Here is a 26428-nt window from a genome sequence, read left to right as displayed (position 1 = left end):
CACTATCTTGGCCCAAGATGGCAGCTCATGATTAATGACTGCGTCATCCTTGGCCCTGCTGCAGTCAGGCCCGGGGTCTGATCCTGACACGCACAGCCTTCGTCCGTAGCCAATCAGCAGATGTAAGCGCATAGGGCCTGTCAGGTTGACATATCATTCCTTCGACAATGTCAGTGAGTATTAATGTTCAATTATCTGTCCTAGAAATGACCCTCGCCTGTATGCACTGTATAACTGCACGTATGGCACTCTGGTAATCCCAAAGACAAGGGCAGAAATGCCCCCGATAAAACAGCAACTGGGTTGGCTTTCCAACATTGTCATGACCTTGCCTTGCAGTACTACAGTCAATCGGAGATTTAGTTTTAGTTCTTTTCTGAAAACATATTTGAAAGACCAATGAGCCATTTTTCCTTCTTTCTCTCTCTCTCTCTCTCTCTCTCCTTCTTCCCTCCCTCCCTCCCTCCCTCCCTCCCTCCCTTCGTTCCTTCCTTCCTTCCTTTCAGCATGTTTGTGAATCAGTAGTCCGTAATACTTAGATAGTGAGACTTCAAATGAGTCATCTTGAGACTTGCCGATCACATTGAGTCAACTATTCTTTATGTATGACAATGAGCTGTTCATTAAGTGTGGGGTGCCTTTTCATTTCATGAAGCCAGGTGTATATCATTTACCATCAAACCAAAATGACAAGAGTAGACTCTTCTAGAGCAGTGTCAAGATTAATTCAACTTCAACTTGTGAATCTAAAGGAATATGTTCATGCCAGCCATCCCTCCTTCCCATCATTAAAAATGAGGCCTCTGGCAGAGAAATGATTTAGGAAGCATACCTATCTGAGATCGTTTTGCTTGTTAATCTTTACAGTTGCTCAAATATTTAAAAATATTGTGCTTATTTGTTGAAATTAAATTAACCTCCCCTTTCTCATAGGTTATGGTAAAAATCTTTTTTTTTAATCTTAGCAGACAGCTGCATGTGCATGGTTTTTGCTGAATTCACTTACAAAGGTTATCAATAACAAGTTTGCAAACTTCTCATACAACGAGCACTGAAAGATAACGTACAGTAATTGCATGATAACTTCCTCCATAACTGAGATAAAAACTTGAACATAATCTTGAGTTCACCAACCTATGTATGATAGCACAAACTTCAGTGGCTTAGATTGGGGCTCAAGGAATTTTACCCCGATGCAAATTTTTCAGGAATAGAAAATGCAATCATTTTTTTCCTGTGGAAAACCACTAAGAATTTATTATTTTGCCTTCATTTTAACATGTGAAAAGCAGGCTGACTATGAAATGTACCTATTAAATGTCTAGCCAGTTCTTGGTCCCAGCGTGTTGTCTAGTGCTATTTCTACTATATTCTCAACTGCACTGTGGAAGTCCTTTTACCTTTTTTTTCTTGTGTGTGTGTGTATGTGTGTGTTGGTCTGCCTACAAGGTTCCCAACAATAATTTTCTCCAAATGACTTCCATTTTCCTCCAGCTTCAAATTCTACTTCTTGGATGCTCTGCAGCTGATGTGCCTCCTGGACTGCTAAAAGATCTGGGAGAGTAGCTCCTAAGACTCCCCTCCTCTCTATTTCTAAACCTCTCTACCTTCATCTTCTCCTATTCACACTTATTGCTAGGCTCTTACTCTGAGATGCCATCCCATCACCCTCCCCAATCAACCCTGTCACTGCCAACTTGTCCCTGATCCTTGCTCTATTAATCTGTCCCAATCTATGTTTATCTTCAAAGGTTCCTTCTCTATTGCCTAAGAAATCAACCAGGCAGTGTATTAACAACTTGTGTGGAACATCGTAGCAACTGCATGAAAGACAGCTGAGTTCAATTCTATGTGTAAACATATTCAAGCCTCCCTTCTCCTAAATCTTAAAAGGAAAGAAAAACGTTCCGTTCTTGTTACCACTTCCTCAAGCTCCTACCCAAATTATATCCTTTATTTTCCTCAAGCAACTGCAAAAGGGTCAGGCCTTACTGTCTCCATGGCAGCGCCACCCGCATACCTTGTGATACAACTTCCTTCTCTTTCAAAGGCTGGAAACAGCTCTCTTAAAGATCAGTGATGATGTTCTCATCCCCACGCCAGGACCTTTCTTAGTCCTTCTCCTTCATAAAATTCTCAGGGTTTGGTCACCTCTATTTTGAAACTCTGCTCATTCATTTGGTCAGTAAATACCATCAAGCATCTTTGATGGTGGTTCTGAAGATCTAGAGATGAGAGATTAAATCCTGCCCTCCAGATAGGGAGGCCTCTTGTAAATAAAGAGAGCATATAGGTACTCTGTATCAGATGACCCTGGGGTGCTCTGGGTCTGGTGGCAGGGGCCATTTACACTCTCCTGGGGAGGACCGGGATGGCTTCCCCAAGCACTGACAGTTGAGATAAGACTTAAAGGATATGGAAGAAAGTGTGAAGTGGAGTAGGGGTCATGGAGGTGATGCATTCCGGATAAGGGAACAGAGGAGTACAGGGCGGTCCAGCACCTGTGAGGACCTGATGCCTTCCAGCTTGACTGCAGCCAGCGATGGGCAGTGTGTGTGGACAAGGCAAGACGAGAGCCTGGACACTCAGTTGGCCAGTATCAAACCTCAAAGGGTCCTTGAATGGCATGTCAAGGATGACATTCTGAGGACAACAGAAGATAGCCCAGGATTTTAAGGGGGCAGGAAGGGACAGTGGCCCAGCTTTATTTTAGAAAAGTCACTCTCATTGCAAAATAGCTGAATGTTCATAGGGGATCAGTATTAGACGCAGGGAGGCTGGTTAGGGCAGTGAGCACGCAGGACAGGACAAGGTGGTGGCAGTGGGACTGGAAAAGAGTAACAGAATGAAGAAGTGTTGAGGAGGGAGAACTGAGGGGGCTCAGTCAGTGAGCGACCATCCGTGAAGGGGGATGGAGAGAAGACTTTCCGGGATGGCGCCTAGTTCCTGGTGAGGGCTTCCAGGTCCGTGGTGCGGCCAGTAACTGAGAGGAGTCTGGCAGGAACGGAAACCGGCCTCAGGACCATGGTGGATTATGTTTGGGATGAACTCTGACTTTCTTATTATCTCCCGTCTTTTTCTTAGGGTATTAAATAGTTGGAAGCTGGAAGGATCCCAGAGATCAATTCAGCCCACCTCCACATTTGACAGACCTCCTGTTTGCTCCTGTCTCATCCTCTAGGTCCCTCCCAACACACACACACAGACGACCTTTAAAATGAGGGAGGGAAACAGGCATTGCCTCAATTCTGTCCCCGACCTCCTCCTTTTCTCTTTCAGCACTCTTTGGGTCCACAACTCCACAAATATCCATCTGTAGCTTCAGTGGCAGTAACACCAAAGCCTTGTGCTGTCATCCCAGCGATCCTGTTTCTAATTACTGGCTGTACAACTCCCGTGGATGTCCCACCAGCCCAGAACCACAACATATCCCATATTGAACTCCTCACCTCTCCCCAAAACCAGTTCCTCCTTCTGACTTCCGGTCTTCTGTGAAAGAGACTGCTGATACCGCAGCTCCCTAACTGCCCATGTGAGACAGGGAAGTCACCTCTGATGCTCTTCTTTACCACATGTCCACTAATGAGTGGTTGTGAAAGGCATCTGAGTCAGACAGGCTTGAGTTCAAATCCAACCCCTGCTTCCTACTGTGCTCCTTCAGGCAAGTTGTTTAATCTCTGTGAAACTTGGTTTTCTCATCAATGAAATAGGAGATGAACAAGACCTCCCTTAGAGGGTCACTGTGGGAATTCAATGAGAAAGCAAGAAGGAGCTTAGCAGAGACCTACCAAAGTGGGGATGAGGTGGGGCAGTCTTCCCTAGCAGGGAGGAGCATTTCATTCACTGACATTATTTAGAATTGCGGGTACACAGGGTACTAATAAACAAACTCACTTTGGTCATTTTATTAGTACTTCTAAATTCTCTACATACTTTGCCCCGAGGATGGATAGCTCCCAGACCCACCCTGGTGCATGGTTGGCTCTCAGCATGGTGCATGACATACACACGTGTCAGCTTCCAATGTTTCTGTGTGTGAGGTGCCAGGTCTACCTCCCAAATCTCTCCCACCCATGTGTTTCCTTACACACTCACAACCACAACTTTCTTACCTGAACTGTTATGTCTCCTACCTATATATGTTACTGTAGTTCTTTCTACAAACTGCACCATCACTTAGATCTGAGCCCTTTTCAAAGGACTTAGAAAGCTCTGAGATGTGCATGATTCCTTGCACAGAGTAGGCACACACAAAATCTGAACTTAATTGAAAAAAAAACACCTAGAATGGCCCAATTTATGTTGTCATTCAAAGATAAGGGTAGATATGGCCTAAAGTTCAGCCGTCATTTACATTGAGGAAAAATAACAAGCACTTTTTTGTGTGTATTTTTCTGAAGTAAGAAGCAGGGTGGAGGCAGACAGACAAGACTCCCGCATGTGCCCAACCAGGATCCACCCGGCATGCCCACCAGGAGGCGATGCTCGCCCATCTGGGGTGTTGTTCCATTGCAGTCAGAGCCATTCTAGCGCCTGAGATGGAGGCCATGGAGCCATCCTCAGCGCCCAGGCTAACTTTGCTCCAATGGAGCCTTGGTTGCAGGAGGGGAAGAGAGAGACAGAGAGGAAGGAGAGGGGGAGGGGTGGAGAAACAGATGGGCATTTCTCCTGTGTGCCCTGACCAAGAATCGATCCCCAGACTTCCTCACACTGAGCCGATGCTCTACCAACTGGCCAGGGCCAAACAAGCACATTTTTTTTTTCTTTTGCATTTTTCTGAAGCTGGAAACAGGGAGAGACAGTCAGACAGACTCCCGCATGCGCCCGACCGGGATCCACCCGGCACGCCCACCATGGGGCGAAGCTCTGCCCATCCTGGGCGTTGCCATGTTGCGACCAGAGCCACTCTATCGCCTGGGGCAGAGGCCACAGAGCCATCCCCAGCGCCCGGGCCATCTTTGCTCCAATGGAGCCTTGGCTGCAGGAGGGGAAGAGAGAGACAGAGAGGAAGGCGTGGCGGAGGGGTGGAGAAGCAAATGGGCGCTTCTCCTGTGTGCCCTGGCCGGGAATCAAACCCGGGTCCTCCGCACGCTAGGCCGACGCTCTACCACTGAGCCAACCGGCCAGGGCAACAAGCACATTTTTGAAAGTTGCTTATTCCTGCTGTGGGGTGGGATTAAGCCATCATATCATGGAAACCATCCCAGCCATGTCCACACAAACCAAACAACTGAAGATATTCCTAGATAAGGGCCTGCTGCTGGTGTAACCCCCTGCTCTTGCTGCAGTGCAAGGGTCAGGGCCACAGAGAGCTCTAGGGACAGCATGGCACCCATGCAGGGATCCCACAGCTCTGCAAGTGCCCTGAGCAGTTGTGAGCGCCTCTGAGTAAGTGTGGGAAAGGTGTGGCTCTCGAAGTCATGCAGACTTCTGCCTCGGCCGGTTCTCCTCAGACCTTATCAACTGTATGTGCAAGACAGCTTCCAGAGCAGTAACAACCCGTAACTGTAAATGCTGAGGTGGGCAAGTGGGGAGAGCCAGCAAGTTGAACATTAGGGCTCTGGATTTGTTTTCCCAGTCTCTACTTTATTGGGACACTAAGATCTCTGGTAGATCTTCAGCCTTTTCTATCCCACCTCGTTCTGTAAAATGTTCCATCTGTTAAATAGGGGGAACAATTATTAATTGGAGGATCACATGCAAACTAACTCCTGATAATTAAATTCAAATGGGATCTGTGCTTATAGCCTGATTTTTAAAAATTCAACTATATGCTATTTCAGGCACGTGTCTTTGGCCTTCTCACCTCGGAAATTCACCCCACCATGGACTCAGTTGCTCTCTTGAACACTGAAGTGATGGGTGCTACTGAGTGCTCATGGTTTCCGGTCCAATACGAACACTTTTAGGGAGTGAGTCCAGAGCACCTGTCGTCTGGGTAATTGATGATGTTTTCACTTCCAGGTGTGGGCCTGAGACCCACAGGGCTCAGTGGGGGGAGTAAATGAACTGACTTGACTACGCCTCTTACCCACTGCTCCTGATCCACATAAACTCATCACTGCCAAATATACTTCAATGTTATCAAGAGGGGGTGGCAAGACATAGTTCTGACAACAGTTCAAGTGATGCCTTTATTTTTATTTTTTTTTCATTAGTAAATTAAACACTTGGTTTGTCATTTCAGTTCTTTGTGAAAACCTGGTCTTCACTCAGTTTACAATAAATTAGAAATGCCTGCACCAAAACAAAGACTAATCCACGATGCCATCAGACGCCTGCCTCCCTCCCTAATTTTGATTTCTAGGTCCCACGGCTTCCATAAGAGCAAGCATGCTGGGGCACACACATACTGTATTTCAAATGGAGATTTTATGTAAGCTTATTTTTATAGTGATTCCAAGAGTAGCTGCTCTGCTTTTTATCTATGCAAACTGGAAATAAAGTAGGCACCCTGCCAGCTCCCTGACAGCAGGCCAGGCCCGGGCTGCCATGGGTGACTCGCACAATGACATCTAAGGGGTACAGAAAAGAACCCTGACTAATGGCTTTTGGATTCCTTATGACCTTTGATCTTCGATGACTTGGACCAAAATAAATGATCTAATTTCAAGAAACTACATCCAGTATGTGAACTCTAATGAGTGAGAGAATTTACCTGCTAAGCAATGATTAATAGGTACATGCTACTTACAATCATTCCTTAGATCTCAGCCAAACTGGAGAGAAAATACTTTTCAGATGCTCACTTTTTGAAACAAATTCATCTTCCAGGATACTGTGAAATTTGAGAGTGCCCATGGCATTTAAAGTGCACCAGGCAGTGGAAATACAAAAGGATTTCCTGGAGCAGACAGCAAGTTGGCGGGCAGTACCAGGAACAAAAGCATCTCTCCCGCAAATATACGTATTATTTCTGTAGTTAGTGATGCTGTTACTTTCTTACTAATAGAGGCTATCTGGAGGGACTTTGGGGGCCAGCACCATCACTGCACATGCTGCCTGCACTCGCTATCTCTTCTACCACTGCAAATTGTCACCGGGGCACTGAAGCTAGATGGCGGTGAAGGAGAAGATTCTGCGTCACTCAACTTCAGAACTACCCTACCCTTTCTCCCACCCTGAACATACCAGTGTGTTGTCAAGAAAGCCCAAAAGAAAAAGTCTGTATAGCTGCAGAGTCCTTGGTCTACCAGAAGCTTTCTGGGTATTTGAGAGACCCAATGCAAACTCTCTGATATTAATTTAGGGCAGTGACACTACCCTGCATGACCCTGTAATGGGAATGGATGTCATATACATATTTGTCCAAACCCATAGAATGTACAACACCAAGAGTGAACTCTAATGTAAACTATGGACTTGGAGTGATAATGATGCGTCATGATTGGTTCATCAATTATAAGGATTGTACTACTCTAGTGGGGGACACGGAGAACGGGGCAGGCTTTGCACGTGTGGGGAAGGAGGTATATTGTCCCTTCTCCTTCGTTCCACTGCGAACCCAAATCTGCTCTTAAAAGTACAGTCTATCTTTTAAAAACTTTTCGCTATTCAAAAAAAGAAAAGCTCCTGTACACTGAAAAAAAACTGAAAGTGGGCCAAGGAAAAAACAACTTCAGTCCAGTTGACACGGTAAAAATAACGGGTTCAGTTTCAAAGTCAGAGAAAAAAATAAAAATATAAAAATCAAAGATGAAGAAAAGCAATCATCTTCCCATTTAAAATCTGTCATCTTGCATGAGTGCCTAAGATTCTTGCAATGCCAAGCGTGGGCTGTGGCCCAGCGCCATCATCATTCTACACCTAGGAGCTGTTGGAAATGCAGACTCTCGGGACCTGCCCCTCTGAACCAGACTCTTCATTTAAAAAAAAAAAAGATCCCCAGACAATCTGACTGCACACTAACGTTTAGGAAGCATTGCTTTAGAAGAAGCATGGGAATCTTAAATTCTGTAGTAATTTCCATTCTTAAATGGTAGACTTTCATTATTTAAAGTTTCTATTTACACCTCAGTTAAGTCTCCAAATGTGTACTTTGCTAAATCTCTTGATACAGATTCAGAGGAATATTGTGAGTATTAATGTTATATGCATAAAAATTAAAATCAAGAAAATGTCTTCTATTTAGAACCTAAACAATCGTTCCACGGCTCTCTGTCATATCAACCCTGCAGTGTTTCTAGTGACTTGACTTATCATAATATCACCTTTACATACTGATTTTCCAAACCAGGTTCAGCAGGCTGGACCACCTCTGCCTTGTCATGAATAAAGAAGGAAGTAATTACTGTCTAAGTTTACTCAGCATAAGAAGGTAAACAGGACACTGCAAGCCAGCCCAACTCTCTTTGTAACAAAAGGCACCTTCTCCCCAAATTACCAGGATAATAACTTTAACCCTCCATTTTACTTTGGTTATGAAAACCAACCGTGGTCCCGGAAGCTGTGGCTCCAGTTCATTTTGCCTTGCACTTCCTTCTGTCTCCCCATCTCCAGAAGTTAACCAACCAACCAACACTATGAGCGTCTTCACATCGTTTCTCTTGAAGTTGGTATTGGGAATAATGGATGGGAAAATGAAACTCTCAGAGGTGCCACCAAAGGCCAGCCTCAGAAGTGAACACCTACCACTTAGCAAATGGGAACAGCCCTAAAATCCTACGTGCGGTGACAGTTAACCTATGCGACATATTATCCATGCCAGATCAAATGTAAAACCAGCATGTGCAGCCCTGGAGATGACCGGAACTATAACGCCACACGTGAATGGTATCTTACTGATTTTTCCAAAGGCTCTGAGCATCTAGCCCTTAATTAAATCTAATTTGGTTTCCAACATGGAGAGTTATTGAGCATATTTCCCTCCCGATCCATGGAAGCTCACCATACATCATCTTCACCTTCCCGCTACAGCCTTATGCAGAGGTTTCTGTGTGGGGACGTGCAAAACTGATTTATGGTGCTATTGCAACAACTAAGCAACTAATCTTCCAGTGTCAATGTAACGCATAAGAACAACCTAACTGAAACGTATAAATTCCACATATCCTTAAAAAATATTAGTCTGTAATTTAATACAGCAGAATGTGTCTAAGCCTATATAACCTTGCATGCAGAAGCAGTTTTTCAAGCATTAATACTTAAATGGGTCACAGATACCACATCTGTCATTCTGTCCTGAAGTCTATGAGGCAAAACCAAGACTATGCTGGCCTATTGATTTTTCTAGCATTTGCTTTAATTTACTTAACCATTGAGAAATCCATCAGTACATAAAGGACAACTGTCCATTACTGCCTCATTTGCAGACATTCCTTTTCCTCGTTTTTGGTAAATATTTCCCTTAAATTGCTATGTGTTTACAGTGTAAAAACGAATTAGGAAAGTGCTCACACCTGTTTCTGTTCAGTAACTGCTGCACTGAGGTATATGTAATGTGCTTAAAGATAGAATAAATATCTAGACATTATTACATCTGTGTGCAAAGGGTGGTAAATTAGATCCTAATTACATTAACAGGGATTCTGCCTCCCAGCTTAAATTTTACATGAGCACTCTGCAAAAATCCAAACGCTCTGCTGTGGTTTCTTTATGAGCTGGTGATTACAGCTACTTCCTATGCGGTCACTAAATATTCTGTTTACAAATAAATGAAGAAGCTTTGAGCCAACTTGCCAGGGTAATAATCTATTTTTTTCTCTCCCTCCCTCTCCCTGACAAACCCTCGCCACATATGCATGGCAACAATCAGGAGCCCTGGCTTCATCTAATTACTCCATCACATAATTTCACAAATTGCCTTGTCACTGGGGAGCCTAGTGCAAAACACGCTCACAGTGGGATTTCAGGCAGCAGCTTTCATTTACTACTCATTCCTCGTTAAATTAAACACGAAAACACCAGTTGTGTGAAAGAAGTCAAAAAGAATGCCTGCAAATGAGCCAGACAAGTCTACCTCCTATTTACCATTTCACCAAATACACTGTTGGCAACAGGCATCTCGAACAGAAGGATCCCCTTGGCTGGCCCGTTCTTATTTCGATGAAGTGGCTACAATAGACCATCATCAAAAGGCCACGAAAAAATGAGCTTCTTGTCCTGAAAGTAAGCTTTGTCCTATATCAACAGGAAGCACGGGCAGCTAATAAAACATTTGATATTCTCAAACCCCTGTATTCTTTACTCCTCCTGCTATATGAATGCCTGGCCATGATCCTCACATGAGAATGTGGATTTGTATTAGATGAATGATGCTAAGCCCTTTGAAGGTATAAACAGTATACCATATTTCCATTCTGGCTGGAAAGAAGGAACCAGATTCCACTAATCTTTAAAAGTTCTCAAACGGAAAGATCATCAATCAAGTTCATACAGTATTAGATGATTTCCTTTTAAGTATTAATGCCTTGCATGTTTCTGAAACACATCAAGATAAATGCTCACCCATCTCACTACGGATGTGGGTGGAAGAAAAAGAGTGTATGGTGGGTGACATTACTAGAGGGCGTGAACCTAAGGTTACAGCCCTGGAAGCTGATATTTTTATATCAACAACTAAACAGTGCCGCTGCTAATTCAAAGTATTTCTCTTTGTAGCTCAGGAGCCAGCAGGGCCAGGTACCGTTTTTACATCACAAACCAGTCCTTTATGCATGTAGATCTGCCAGCATTATCGGCACAGGGAGAAGAAGACATTAGCAGCAGCTGTCTCTCTGCTTTTACACTGAAAATTCTATTCATACAGACAGGTGGAGTAATTTAAAAGCCAATGTGGTGCAATTTCGATGTGACTAATGTCACTGCCTACGAAAATGCCACCATTACCACTGTTTATGGAAACATTACTAAAATTACATTTTATTCATAAGAATTTTAGGATTCTGGTTATTACTAGCTTTAAAATGATCAGACCTTAGTGTCATACCCCAGAGCGGTGGCTTAATTCTCCAGGGTTTCGCAGCCTTCTTTGCTGAGAAACGACAGTTGGATTGTAGTTTCAAGAGTAATCGGGGCTGCGTACGCAGTTTCCTCCATCTCCATAAAGCAAATTAAAGACATAGCTCTTTGGCGTCCTAGACACGTGACGGGCAAAAAAATCTTCAAGGAGCAAACTGCTGTGTTAGAAGGTTTAGGTAGATCTAGATGAGGAAAGATTCCTCAAACTACTTTCAAACATTGTTAATAATAGAAAGGGATAGAGATTTACATATTTCCATAAGGAAAGAAGGGCAATTAATGTTTAAAAACTGAAATTCTAACAATGAATAATTCTTACAATGGCACAAAATCTCAATACCTGTAACAATGCCTTTTTTAAGGGCATTTATATCTAGAAAAAGAACCTAGGTAGAAAAGGACCCTCCTTGACCTACAGTTGCCAATAACCATCAGACTGCATTATGAAGTTTTTTGCCAAACCCTCTGACTCACATTTTTATTTTAAAAACACGAGTTAGCTAACTCATGGAATGAGATTATAATTATGCTTTGAACTCCCACAAAGCAATTTGATTTGCTCTGTGTTTGAGAGGCAACGTGGTGGAAAGCACAGACATTCAAGTCAGGGGAGCCAGGTTCCAGCCCAGCCAGTTCCTAGCTTTTGACCTTGAAAAAAAAATCATTAACTTCTCTAAACTCCAGTGTTATCCTGCCTACCTTACAAGATCATCTTAAGAATTGAGGGCACATGAAAATATTAAACTACAAAGTGCCACAGAGACACATCATTTTATTTAGCCTCTTGATCAATTTTTCTTCAGCTATTAACAGGACAGAATAATCCAGTGTCAAAATAGCCAAGCAATTATAGATAAATTTTTAAAAACACAGTCAAAGCAACATTATGTAGGCAGGAGATTTTTTTTTCTTATAAATGAAATCAAATCAGTTTTGTAGAATTTTTCACCCAAGTTTGGAAATTGACTTTTCTTTAAATAACCGATAAGAACTATTCCTAAATTTCCATAAATTGCAATAGAAATTATCTTCACTCATTAATCTTTCTTAAGACAAGTATCTCTGTTAACAGACTATACCCACCTCCTGGCCTATGGACGCCCTAAGACATTTCCTAGGACACTGAATTCCCGGACCTCACTCGTGTCCTGGGAGAGCAGCACAGGGTTCTACAGGGATGCTAGCCACAAAGTTGACATGGAAATTGATAAGAACCAACCACAGAATATTGCGAACTGAGAAGCAAAGACACCTAAAAGGTGTCATACATACACCTTTTTTTGTATGTACATAAAGTGATAATACCATGAGAACACTCAAATACACATCATTAAATCATACCAAGGTCTCCATTTTAGAATATTTTGAATAATGTATTTAAAAACCAAGGAATTTGTATCCCACTTAAATATTAACTAGAACAGGATGTTTGTATTTGTAATGCTAAGTTAGTTGTTGAGATCTCTCTTTTCTTTATAGTGGTCAAACATAAAGCAACACATCTTGTATAGGGGCCCATACTCACTGGGCTATAATTTATTGAGTGAAGACATTGTGCAATGGCAAGAAGAAACAAGGCCTAGAAGGCCTTTAAACCATTAGAAAATTGTCTGGCATAACTCCCCCGCCACTTGTGTGCTCTTGGAGACTCTCCACAGGCCCAGCAAGACCAGGAGCCTGACTGAGTCCTGACAGTCTTCTGCTCTCAACACCCTGAGTTGAAGAAAGCCAACTCTACCTGGCTCAGGGCTCTGCCATATAGAAACAAGCAGTATTAAAACACCAACAACCCTTGTAAGTAGCAGTCATTTTGACGTGAATCCACACTATCACTGTCATTACTACCAGGGAGCCTTCATAAAATAACTGTGTCACCTCATGGCATTCAGTAGACTGCAGGTAAACTTGGGCCATGACCAACAGGGTTTTGTGACCCAAGCAACAGACCACTGCAATGTGGTCTCCACTATTTGGTTACCCTCTGGTATGGGCTTATCCAAGCAGAAACAAAAATTAGAACCCTAAAACACAGAAGTAGAATGGATCCATTTCCTCACTAGAATTGGTTTAGATGGTGGGGTTCAGAGAGAGACGTCCTACAGAAAAATGCCCCGGCACATAGGGGCATCCATGCACACACAGTCCTGCTCACACTTCTGTAAGAAAGACTGAGATGTGATGAGGGTGTTTTCAGTTAACTCAAACGGTCTCCTAGGTTTCATGACACAAAGATTTACTTCTACTGGCAAAACAACAACCAAACCAAACCAAACCAAGCCAAAACACTGGAATCCTTTCTAAAACAAAACCATCTGATTATCTCTCCATCAAACCTTCATCCTTTAAAGCAAAGTACCTTCACTGGGAATCTTAAACACTGAGAAAGTGAAAAGCTAAGCTTATGTTGTATCAAATGCCTGAGGGCGGGATCGGGTTAGTTTAAGAAACACACTTAAACATATCTACGTGATGCTCCGGTTTTAATCTGAAAGATAAATTGAGAAGCAGTTGCATATTCATTGACTGGGTTTGATATTTTATCTTCAAAAATATATCATCACTAAGAAGAATCAGAGGAAGACATGGTATTGATACATGCTTTGAAGTCTAAATGGCTGGCTAGTGTTCAAAGAGCTACGTGCATCAGCAGTCCTGCAACTTAATAAATTGTGCTTATATGGGCACTTTTGTTTTCAACCTAATCCTTTATTTAATTAGCATGATTAAGAGGATATCAGAAAAACCAAACGATAGTACATTTTTTACTTAGCCTTGGAAACAGAAGGAAAATTTTAGAATAATCTGACAAATTGCCAGCCAGACTTTATACAGGTCCCTTGTGGACCAGTCTTCAGTGAAATGAACAAACCATTTGAGCACAAAAATCTCAATCACACCATGAAAATAACATAGAGCCCCAGCCAGAGCTCATTTGCCTGTAAGTTCTGTATACCTGGATAAATGGGCAATGTTAAAGTTGGACATTTGTTTTTACTTTTGATTGTTTTCTTTTCCCCCATGTCTCCTCATCAACCGACTGTAATTACCCCAGGTCAGAGGTGCATAACTAGGCTGGGGAAGAAAGGCTGGGGCAAGAGGAAGGAGGTGTGTGGAAGGCTGGGAGAGAGCTCTGCCAGGTCACTAATGGCCTCTGGGGCAACAACTTGGAGAACAGGCTGATGCTTCGCCTTTGATCTTCTAATTCACAATGATCATTAGTATTAACTCCGATTCTTCTGGGTGAAGAATTCCAGCTGTAGCCTTTTCAGTTTACCTGACCTAAGAAAATTCATCACCCATCCCATTAAGATTTCAATAACCAGCTAAGAAAAAGGAAAAGGCAGTTGCCCCAGAATCTAGAAACCACAGCTTTATTTTTCAAACAGAGTGTAGATGATGTATATCACCAAAGAATTAGGGCATTCCAGTATTACCCCCGGGTAATTGAATAATCTATTCCATTTTTGTACTAAGACTGATGATTTCCAATACGGGGAAAAATAGTCCGGGTTCCTAGCTGATCAAAGTTGAAATATGCTATCTATTAAGGAGCTGAGATCTTTTAAAATTAAAACACAGGGATTTGTCATCCAGGCCTGGGTTCCTTTTAGCAAAGCCTAGCTCTGACCCATCATCACTGCTAAACTCTGTGAAGGTGAATGGCAACACCATGCAATGGAAAATGTAATGTCTACAAAGATATTTTTCTTACAGATTTAAGGGAGCTCATTTTTGAAATGGTACATGAATATCTGGAAGAGAAAAAAATCTCACTCCTTCATGCTAATTTTTAAGTCTCTTAATTTACAAACATATCTGCAGATAACACGTGATGAGGAAGGAATCAAAGTTAGCTGCTAGCTCCACCAACCATTTTCCTTGGTTCAGGTGTATAAACAGGAAGATAGGTTAGGACTAATTTGAAGGTGATACTTTTTACTACCCTGACTGATACCATGGGAGAGAGTTCCAGAATATAGTCTTCCTATCCACTACCTTCTTAGGACTGATGATAGCTGAAGGATGCTAGCTGGTAAGCCACAATAAGAAGATCCATTGTTGCCTGACCTGTGGTGGTGCAGTGGATAAACGTCGACCTGGAATGCTGAGGTCGCTGGTTCGAAACCCAGGGCTTGCCTGGTCAAGGCACATATGGGAGTTATGCTTCCGGCTCCTTCCTCCCTTCTCTCTTTCTCTCTCCCGACCCCTCTAAAATGAATAAATAAAATCTTAAAAAAGAAAAAAGATCCTTTGTTAAAAACTGGTTAAATATAGAGTTGAGGACCAGAGAGAGAGAAATGGGGAGAAAAGCCAATTCCTTCTACTATCTATCTATGTATATGCCTACCTATCTACCTATCTACCTTTCACACACCTGGATCAACAGAATGGGTTATTTGGATATCTGGATACCAATTCGAAGTGCTTTTTCATTGTAATAATAATTCATAATGTTTAGAGAACAATTCTTCCAAAATTGCAAGCAAAGATATGACAGTAAGATGTCTCCAACAGAAACATTTTTTATTACGAAAAGCGAAACCACTGAAACAACATCTGTCTCTTCTAAAGCATTCAATTCCCAACCCAATTCCATTTACTCCATCCTTAGAGTGGCAGATCCGCAGGGCACTTTTCATCTAATAGTGTTTCTATGGAAACGCTATTTTCAACCTGGAAGATTCCACAAGCCCTCACTTTGGCTTTATCCACATTGAGGGGAAAGTCTTATAAATAACAAATTGAGACAAAAATTTGGCCACAGACAAAATATATGTGTTTTTTCCCAGGCTATAAGTTCAACAAAAGAAACAAACAAACAAGTAAAACAAAACCAAATAGCAAAATACACATAGCTGGCTTAGAAACAAAGTTTGTCTCTATAGTAGCCAATGGGATCCTCAAGCTTAGTGAAAGGATAGGGAATCAAAGAGAATGCAAATGAAAATCAATTTGCCTTCAGGACCACCTCTCCTACTGGTCAGTACCAACCAGATGTGTCTCCCCTTGAATGGTTTCTTTCCCTGAGTCTGCAGGGATGCATTTTAACAACCTCCACTCTTCTAACTTTCAGGATTCCCGAGATGCCCAGAGCTCCATGCAGGAAAATATGTCACTGCATATTTTAAATAAGAACCATATTAACCGCTTTTCTACTTAGATTATATTTAAAACTGCAATATGTTAGGGTGGGAAAACAAAAAGAAAAAAAAAAGACGTTTGGTTTTTTACTTTAAACATTGTATTTATTCCTTCTCATTTTCATTAGGGCCTGTCTTTGTAACACTATGTAGCAAAATAACCACTAATATGCAAAACACATCCAACTTCAACATTAGGTCCAGTAGGTTATATTTACAGATGGGATAATGCCCTTAAGAAGGAAAAAGAAACCTTGATGTGGCATATGTCCCTGAAGTGACTGTCACTCTACAGTGATGCATATGCCAATATTAAGTACTTTTTAATTGTTTGCAATAATTTGTCTTCAGGCAAATGCAAGCATTTTGATTAATAAATGCTTTTATTTTCTTTCTAATTCTTTCTTATTCTCTAAATGTCAGTCATTCTTTTCAATTCCAGGGACTAGTTTCTTTTAAGAGACCTTCTCTTAAAACTGGCAAATGTTCAGCTAAGTAGTCCAAGCTGAAAACTTACATCAGTGAAATTTCCTTTTACCCCATATCACCAAAGTTTAAAATCTGTTTCCTTTTTTTTTATTGTTTTCATTTTATTGTTTTCATATGCACAAGTATGTCCAGTTTAGCTTGCTAGAGACTGTGAGTCCAAGAATGAGGCTTTAGTTTTCTCTTTGGAGCAGTAAAATGTGCTACTGATTAAATCTACCTGTGGATAACTCCAGAACGACACATTTTTCTTTTGCAGCTTGGGTGCAAATCCAGAAAGGTTTTTTTTGTTTTGTTTTGTTTTTCTAAATCAGGGCCTATTCTGCTGCTCTAACACACAAATGTTTGAAAGCCCTTTCAAAGGCAGATTTAAAAAAAAAAAAAAAAAACTGAACAAACCCAATGAAAAGATTGACCCATTTATTTGAAAAAGAAAAAAAAATAGCAATTTGCTTTTAAAGAGGTGTGTGAGGTTTTATAATATGTCTTTGGTATTTAATAGATTAGTTTTTACAATTTGCTAATAAATTGTTATTGCTATTGTTTAATTACCTAGAGTCTCCATTGCTCTTTTATATCTAGCAAGATTTAAAAAAGAATTTTGTAGATAAATTGCATTAATCACAGGACAAGAATGTGCTACATTTAAAATTTGTACACAGTCTTCCAAATGAATTGTGCATGCCTGGAGAGGTCTCAGAACTTGAAATTACGTTGCTGAAGGATTAGAACTGAGATATCAGTAGTTATTTACATTTGGACAAATCACAACAAACTCTCTCTAAACTCTTTTTTCCACACAATTTATTATAATCAGCTCCTGACTATAAATATTACCAAAGTAATCTGTGCATTCCTACAAGAGAAAGAGAAGGGTGTCCCTTGTAAACAGAGATCTATTTGCTCTTGCAATCAGAGGAAAGGGAAGGGAATCTTTCTAATTGGGGAAAGGAAAGAGGGAGAACATTTAAATGTGTCTCCTAACTTTGCTTTTTAGATGGTATTATGACAGCATTTTTTAAAAGAGACCATGATCGTTATCAATATTTTTGTCTGACTAGATGGCCGTGGAATGGGGAAGGAGAGTGTGGAACTACGCAACAAACCACAAGGCGACATCTGTGAGCATCCATGGAAAGCCAGGAGACACAGACAAGTGGATTTCCCCTTCCAGGGTAGTGAACAGGCCAGCACAGACCCCCAAACTAAAGGCAATCAGACAGCTCATGAATATTTTCTGTTACAATCACCCCAATAACATGGATCCCTAAAAGCATATCAATGCAAGGGAAATCATGCTGGCTGTTAAAAAGATGTTTCTGTTGCTTTTTAAAGATGGTAATACAGTTCTCTGCAAGGTCCTTCACAAGGATATAACCTAGGAAACCAGAAAATCTGATGGCTGCATAAAAGAACTTGCTTTTCTCTCTCCTGATTCTATCTGAGCCAATATTTGATTATATTTTATTCAGGGGCACCTCAGCTGCAAATAAAGCCAAAGCTCCTTTGCAGATTGAGATGGAGGCTGACAAAATTTATTCTTTTTTTTTTTTTTTTCTGTTAGTACCAGAAATAGAAATATTTTGGTTGTGACTTCAGGGCCAACCTGATTCTGTCCCCTCCCCCAACTAAGTCTCCAGATCAGGTTAACTGGTTAGCTCAGGTGATGAAATATCAGCATGGTTGCATCAGCACCACTGACCAACTCGCACTTATCGCCTGATGATTTTAAAAGCCACCAGACCCTAGTCCTCCTACTCCCATTCAGCAGTGCTTGATAATCCTTAGTAGCAAACTTGCACAAGGCAGATTTCAGACTATCCACCTATAAGCAACAAGTGTTAGATATGCAATGGCACCTGAATCAGATTTTAGGCAAACCTAACATGATGTTAAAGTCAGCTAAACAATCTAAGTCAGTGGTTCCCAACCCCCGGGGCCACGGACCGGTACCAGTCCGTGGGCCATTTGGTACCAGTCCGCAGAGAAAGAATAAATAATTTACATTATTTCCGTTTTATTTATATTTAAGTCTGAACAATGTTTTATTTTTAAAAAATGACCAGATTCCCTCTGTTACATCCCTCTAAGACTCACTCTTGACGCTTGTCTCGATCACGTGATACATTTATCCGTCCCACCCTAAAGGCCGGTCCGTGAAAATATTTTCTGACATTAAACCGGTCCGTGGCCCAAAAAAGGTTGGGGACCACTAATCTAAGTCATCAACTAAGTGGCAACATTAACCAATCCCTAAAGAGATTCCAAAATTTTCAAGCATAGTTTAGCAAAGGTTTGGAATCATCATGGGAAGAAGTGAAAGGTAGAAACCTTTGTCTTAGCTCCTCCTACTGTTCTCAGTTTTTATTTTATTGATGGATGCTGGACACTCTTGGTTAGTTTACACCCTCAAGTGTTATTGGAGGCATAGCCTTTGTCCAGGGGAGCAGAAACAGGGTGGCCTTCGCACCCCATTTGTCTCCCTGTATTGGAACAAGTCACTGAGGATCATGCTCTGAAAGTTGATAAGGGTGCAAGGGTCAACATGTCAGGACATATTTGTGACAATGCAGAATTAACTTTGATACTTAAGAAAAACATATGACTTTAAGAAAAGTAAACTGTGCTAAAAATAGTAACATAAAAGGTTTGCTCCTGACATATTTCTAAAAGCCAACACTCTTCCTCTTTGTTCATCTTAGGCAAGGCTAGGCTACTTCCTTTCTAAATTCATCCTTTGTCCCTCAGAGTGGAAGTCCCCCTGGTCAACACTTTTGCTGATTTAAAAAAATATTATGTTACCCACAAATTTTCATGTTGTCTTCTTCCTTAGACATATTAAATCAGTATGCACTTATAAAAAAATATCCACCACAATATTATGATTATAAATATTTTGAACATGAAATTCATTCAGAACAATAACCAAACAAAACAAATCCCTCGGTGACAGAAAGCCCCAAATCTCCAGTTTCTCACATCTCCAGGAGAATTCCTGCAGTGAAAACAGCAATACTCACACAGACAATATAAACTGTTACTCTGCTTGAAAAGTCACCAGGGACTACACAGGAAGAGCTGACTCTATATTGCTGTTTTCCTTTACAGTTCCAAACACAGGGCGACTTTCACTGTGCAGCGCTGACTCACAGGAACGTTTGGGAACAGCAGCCAGTGCATTTGAGCCACTTAAAAGCAAATTATGTGAGCATCCTGCCATTACAACAAGATGGCAGTTTTTGTGGACCATTCATTATAAAGGTCCACGAAAGTGTGAGAAGAAATTAAGTCCTTCTCTCTAGGGTTTGTCTGAACTTGCTTCTTAGTGGGAGCTGGTTCTGGGTACTTAAGAGGCACACTGAGAAAAGCAACATCATTAACATGCATACTTAAAATCACAAGTGCACATTAACTCCTAAACCTTAGAACTTAGACGAGTTAACAACAATGCAATAGCGACCTTCAAATCAAACTCCTCGTTGGGGCAACGTAGCTAGAAAATTAGTGCTGAAACTGTTGTAAAAACTCTGGGAACACAGTGATTTATGATATATTCCAGGTCCAGAGGGGTCACTTATCCCCAATTTTTTTTTCTATCAAAACTGTTTGTCCATACTTAGTTTACATATGTCATTTAGAATCCACTTACTGTTAGATGCTGGAACAGCCACGCCCTCATGATATTTGTGGCTACTTTGGGAAAGATGCCACGCTTTTTGTGACGCTTTTTGTCCTTATCTGGATCATCATCATCACCTGTGCTGGGGGAAGCTACACTGTTGTCCAAGCCATCACCTGCAAACATAGTGAATCAAATTTTGACTGATGCTACCTTGACATGCTTTATTCAAATAGAATGCCTTTGGATATAAACAAAACCAAAAGAGCAATATAAATGATTAATAGTTTATTTGGTACTTTTTTTTTTTTCAAGACAAAGAAAAAGAACAAGGTCTAGGCTCAAAAGCGGTCGGATCTTAAGGAACTTCTTCCAAAGAACAGTGCAAAAGGTCAAAGGGAACGGAGGGAAATAGCTAATCCCTCCAGTAGCTCTGTTGCCATGGTAATTATTGAAATGTGTATAGTTAAGACATGTTAAGTGTAACTCCTTTTGGGGAGTTCAATTATGGTGGCAGCCATTAGCAGAGCGGCAGTTCCCTGCCTGGGTATTCACACCCCACATACAGTCATTGGTGTCAACCTGTGAGAAGATGCATTTCAGATATCAACTATTTCCACAAGTGATCTATCTTAAGACTAAATTAGGCCATGGAAATGTAGGTAATCCATCATATAAGGCAGTTTTGACATAGGAATGCTTCAAATAGAATATAATTTTTCTTGTCATAGAAAAGAGAGCATCAGGTTTAGTAAGGGAAAAAATCCCCAAATTGTTTTCTAATTAAAAAACAATTACTATTTAAATCCAATAAAGTGATGTTAAATTAACAGTCAAGTGGCATTGTTTTACCCTAATAATCTAGGCAGTTTCTCAAATTTCTTCTACATTAAAATTTTTCTTACTGAAAAGTCACCTGCTTACATAAGCCTATAAACTGGATCCTGTCTTTCCACTGATTTTTGTTAGAACATTTAAGCTGTTTCTTCTAGAAAATATTTTGGTTCTGTGACACAATGAACTTCAAAATGTAGCATTTATGTTATAATGCCCTGTCAAATGAGAAAAAAAAATTCCAGCCCATATGATCACACTGTCCAAAGTAAGTCATAAGGTACAAATAATGTGCGTTTTGTTGCAAAAATCAAAGGAAAACCTGCAGCCAACTAAACCCATGACACTAAAAAGTTGTTTAGCTTCTGTCAAACACTTTTCTCAACCTGGAGCCCCACTCCTGGTGGGAGTCACTGGCTTTTAGAAAGAAACAGGGTGCTTTGGGTCTAGAAAAAAAGAGCTAGAGCAGCAAGGCTTAGTAGTAAGGTAGCTAATGTCCCTGAGAGCATACTCAGGTGTTCCGCAACAGCCTGCTGGCCCAGAGAACCGGGTGCTTCGGGAAGACAAGTTTCCCAGGGACTGTATATTACTTCATGCATTTCCATATTACTTGTTTCTAAATATACTACATACAAAAAGAACTCTATTTTAATTTCAGTTATTTCAGTCTAATCTATAGCAGTTATGTTACCATTAATCAATTATTTTTAACGGCTCTCACAGAAGACCCTTATATTCCCCCACCCCAGCCAAAAATAAAAAATAAAAAAGTGCTCTCAAATTGCCTTGATTTGTATTGAGTTAAAGTTTTAAAACTTTGTTGGGTAAAGGACAGACTAATTTTAACACTTCTGCTATAATTTCAGCATAAGCCACATATACAAAATGCTTACAGAATTTTTCAGGGTTTACTTTGTATTTTAAAATTCCATAATTGTATTGTCTTTAACATCCATCTAGTTTGGTTACAGTTCCCACAGAATCATAGCTGTGTTCTCAGTGGAAAAAAATCTAAAGACCCACCGTTCCAAAGTCCTCAGGATACCAATGAGGAAAGCGCTTGTGTTCCTGGTGGGTGACTCGCCCAAGCTCACCCAGCCTGGGATGGAGCTGCTGGGTTGGTGCTGGACCAGACACCTTCATCTCTAACACCAGTATCCCATCCATCCCACACAACTCTTTATTTGCATAACCTAGTGCTTTATAAGGAGTCCCCTTGGATTTGCCTAACAAATTCTTTGAAAGTCCAGTATTTAAGGAGGCTTTTTATTCAGAGAAGCAATTCACCATACAAAAATAACAATTCATTAAAGAAACATGAGCCAAGAAAACAACTCAACAGCATTTAAAATTTCAATGGGCTTATCCACTCGCAGTATGCAAAAGGTAACCAAGGAAAAGAAACTATTCCTTGATCAATGGTTAAAAATGAAAAGCTTCTAACCTAATGACACCCTGTTTTTTCACCATCATGATTGTTTTCCACCTAAAAAAAAAAAAAAAAAAGCCTTTCTAGCCATCTCAAAACCCCTTCAGATTAATTTAGCAGGCAATGTCCAGTGCCTGCCTAGAAGAGAATTCATTGATAATTTATGGAAATATCTACTATAATCCAGCGGAGATGACTTTTTTCCAGCTTTGTGCATCAATAGATAATCAAGGCCTTAAAGCAGCCTTAGCTTCCCATTACCTCGGGCAAAAGAATTCCTGAAAGCGTGCCTTGAGGGCACCTGAATTATATACTCCATTAGGAGGGGAAGGCTTTCTGCATTCCATGTGTAACACTCACCAGAACCTTTCCTGTTTATTTCTGCTGTATGAAAGCAGAAGCATTAGGAACAGAAATTTTTAAGTGAAGACTTATGTAGATACAATGGAGAAACCTTTCAAGCAGGAGCCAGATCACCCCCGTCAGTCCCTGGCAGTGACCTCTCCCGAATAAAAGGTTTCTATTACATCATTAGCTCAAGCCAAAAACAGCCTTGGCTTAATGCACAGTTTGTTCTTCCTACTGTTTTTAGGCAAATACAGCTACTTTGCTCCCATCTGGGAGGGAAATTACACTGCTGGGCTGTAATCTAAGACAAGATTTTCATTGGAAGCAAATGCTTTCAATCCAGTGTAAATACTGGTGCATGTTCAGAAAAGCCTAAAACAATAAACCCTGCTCCTTCCCGACACAAGTTAGGGAAATGGAGAAGATGGGGAAGGAGAAGAGCATAATAAAACAGACTATTCTAAAAGCAAACACTTTCATAGATTTTAATAAATTGTTTAACCTCTTCCACTTTCTAAAATTGAAAATTGATCTCGCAACGTCTCCACCTCAGAGGACCGTCTAAATGGTCAATTGTACCTTTAGCATATCCATTCACTCTGCAATTGGATACAGTCACCTCTCTGCGGTCTCTGGAGGATTTATTTCCTTTTTTTATTTTTAAGATCACTAAACAAACTTGGAGAACCGCCGGCCGACCACACGGCAGCAGGCAGCAGCTCTGAACCACATTTGTAAAATGTCAGCAGTGACTTCATTCCTGGAGCTGACTTCTCCTGCCGCCAACTGAAGGCAAACTGAAAAGGTGGAAATAATCATAAAAATGATGCTAGTCCATAAACAAGCTTACAGCCTCATTAGGATAGCAGTAGGCTCCAGTGGGTGATTTATGCTCGTTTTGCTGATGCTATGAGGAAATGCCATAGGGCGACTTTAGCCAATTGCTAATGGTTTCTGACAGCTTCTTAGCAACTAGTGCAAGCAACGTTGTGGCGTTTGCTAGTGACAGAAACCGAAAATGTCATATTATCTGCCCATGTGTCATGAAGTCCGTGTGGCAATTAACTAGCAGGCCAGTGACTGAGGGGCCAGAGGCTCCTGAAAATGGCCTTTGGCTATGCAGAGGCAGCTGACTGAGTGCAGACTGGCTGTTCATATGCAACATTCTAATGCAGAAATTTACTTCCCTGTGACTTCCAGGATGTGATGAGACCGAGCCACTGAAATCCCTTTTTTCCCCTCACAAAAGCAAAACTCAGGACTTCTCTCTCTCTCTCTCTCTCTCTCTCTCTCTCTCTCTTCTCTGGGCACCAACCCTGGCTCTCCTCAGAAGGTACTGCAGCGATCCTCTTTGATATGATTGTCTGAATGGCTCCTGGTCCTGTGCTTTTTGGCCACTAAACTCAAAGGTGCTCACTGTTTTTCTGCTCTTTTCCAAATGAGTCTGAAAGGATTGAGGATCACTGAAGCAGACACACTGCCTGTCAGATTGCTAGGAGCCGAGGAACTCTGGGCAGCAACAAGACACTATTTAAAAAAACACCAGGCTTCTCCCAAGCAGGGGGAGAATCTTGGCCACACTTTTTGGTTTCCGAGCTATCAAAACCATGCACTATATGTCAAACTGTCAAGCCTTTCAGCGTGGGCCATTTGCCCTTTCAAATAATATTTAAGAATTGTTTTTACAAAATTTTATAGGCCATGGTCTAGTGAAAGAGGCCAACCAACAAAGAAAGGAATTTGTACTACAATTCGTCTATGGACAATTTCTTGAGAGACCTGGGCCTGTCCCTGCGGAGCAAGGCAGGTGACCTGTGGCAGCTCCCAGGCTGTCAGGGAGCTCAGATTTCAAACACGCTCAACTCAAACATCCCGAGTCGCCTATTTAAGCATGCCCAGGCATTTAGGCTGTGCTATCTCGTGCCTTTCAAGGCAGGATAAAGCGGCATTTATCGTATTCAAGCTATTCAATGGGTCAGACTGACCGTGTCAGCAGGGGCTCCTCTCTGGCAGGTCAAATCCCTGCTCCCATTTTTCTCTCCCTCCTAACTCCCCCCCACACACACACACACACAGACACTGCCATTCCCAAAAACCTATTCTGAGTGAGGCAAAAACAAAACTCAGAAATGCGCCTGAGATCAACATTACAACGAATGGGATGTTCCCATGTCAGCGGGCCAGCAGGTATAAATAAAACGTGGTGTTTGCCAGAGGGTTCTTATGTCACAGTGGCAACACTTCTAATGACGGATATGAACTTTCAATCACTGAGGCCAACGAGCATGTAGGGTTGGGGATCCACTCGTTTTGCTGGAAGTTGACCTGGAAGCCACCCAGCTTCAGGAATATTTCATCCGCAATTTGGTATTGAGACTCTGGAGTTTTGGGCCATGTCCACTCCTCCACCTGTACTTTTCTCTTCCTTGGTGTTTAGAGTTATAGGGTTTGTCCAAAAAAAAAAAAAATGTACCTAGACTGAAAAATCAAGGCTATTTATAGTTACATCTTTCAACACTGACCAAATCTTGTTTTCTTGAAAGTTGTCTAAATGGTCAACTCAAAAGCATTCTTATGATGGCACAGCTCATGTTCTTAAGGTAGCTAACTTTTCACCCAATATCAAGGTTCCTTTTTTTCTCATGTTTCTCACCTACTACGTCTACACCAGAGAAGGTGGAATGCCATGTCTTCAGTTGTGGTAGAACGTTCCTGCCTTCCCACGCGCTGGTGGTGCAAACAGCCCATCAGTTGAGAGAGGTTGGCTTTCCTTAGTCACGGAGCGGTCCGGGTGTACCAGGTTTTAGGAAAAACATAGAAACTACCCCAGACTCATTTCTCCAGATCAGAGCTGTGTCTACTTAGCCAGAAATCACATGGGATGATGATTCTGTGCTGTGTGAAGAGGATGCAGGGGGAGAAGAATAGACAGCCCTTTCTTGGGAACCAGCTAGAGCACGTCAGAGGTCTTGAGGAGGTATTTTGTCTTCATTTAGAATGCGTAATAGCTGCCAGAATGATTTCTTCTAAACCACGTATCTGATCATATAATCCTGGTAGTTAAAATCCTTCTGCAGCTACCCTTTGCCTTCAGGATAAAGGTCGCACTTTTTAGCCTGGCATGGAAGGCCTTTTATGATCTCTTTCCTGGTGTGTTTCAGCCTGTCTTCTGCTGAGTTGGCATGTGTGTCAACACACGCCAGATACCCCAGTCCTGAGCCTGCTTAACATTCTCAAGATCTCACCAAATGGACCACTTTCTCATACCTCCTTGCATTTTCCTGTTCTGGTCCTTTTACTATAGCATTATTCCTGGCAAACTCCTTGGTGATCTTTTAGGTTTAGCTCAACTGCCATCTCCCATAAGAACCATTTGCTGACCTCCAGTTGTTTAGTGACCCTCCTACCCAATCCTAAGTGATTTTTCTTGTCCCAACATTCCTTCCATGCAACACACATTGTACTGGGACTGCTGATTTTTGTATATGCACCCTCAACTTGATTACAGGATATTTTGTATATGCACCCCAACCTTGATTAGGGTTACTCCAGTGTCCAGGGTACAAACTTGTCAATTGCTTAGTAAGTTAATGAGAAAATGTATTTATTTTC

General features: G+C 41.4%; 1 protein-coding gene across 3 annotated transcripts in view; it reads right to left on the bottom strand.

Annotated features, from left to right (window-relative positions):
• The window catches only part of MEIS1 (Meis homeobox 1), a 139605-nt gene that overhangs the window by 42350 nt on the left and 70827 nt on the right, over nucleotides 1-26428 (bottom strand). For all 3 annotated transcript variants that reach the window (XM_066267262.1, XM_066267261.1, XM_066267263.1), the window contains exon 8: nucleotides 20236-20381. In XM_066267262.1, the coding sequence (XP_066123359.1) occupies nucleotides 20236-20381 (146 nt within the window). The remainder of the gene's footprint in view (nucleotides 1-20235; nucleotides 20382-26428) is intronic.

This window comes from Saccopteryx bilineata, chromosome 3 (genome assembly GCF_036850765.1).
Source record: "Saccopteryx bilineata isolate mSacBil1 chromosome 3, mSacBil1_pri_phased_curated, whole genome shotgun sequence".
Taxonomy (NCBI): Eukaryota; Metazoa; Chordata; class Mammalia; order Chiroptera; family Emballonuridae; genus Saccopteryx; species Saccopteryx bilineata.
This window is presented reverse-complemented; position numbering and strand designations above follow the sequence as displayed.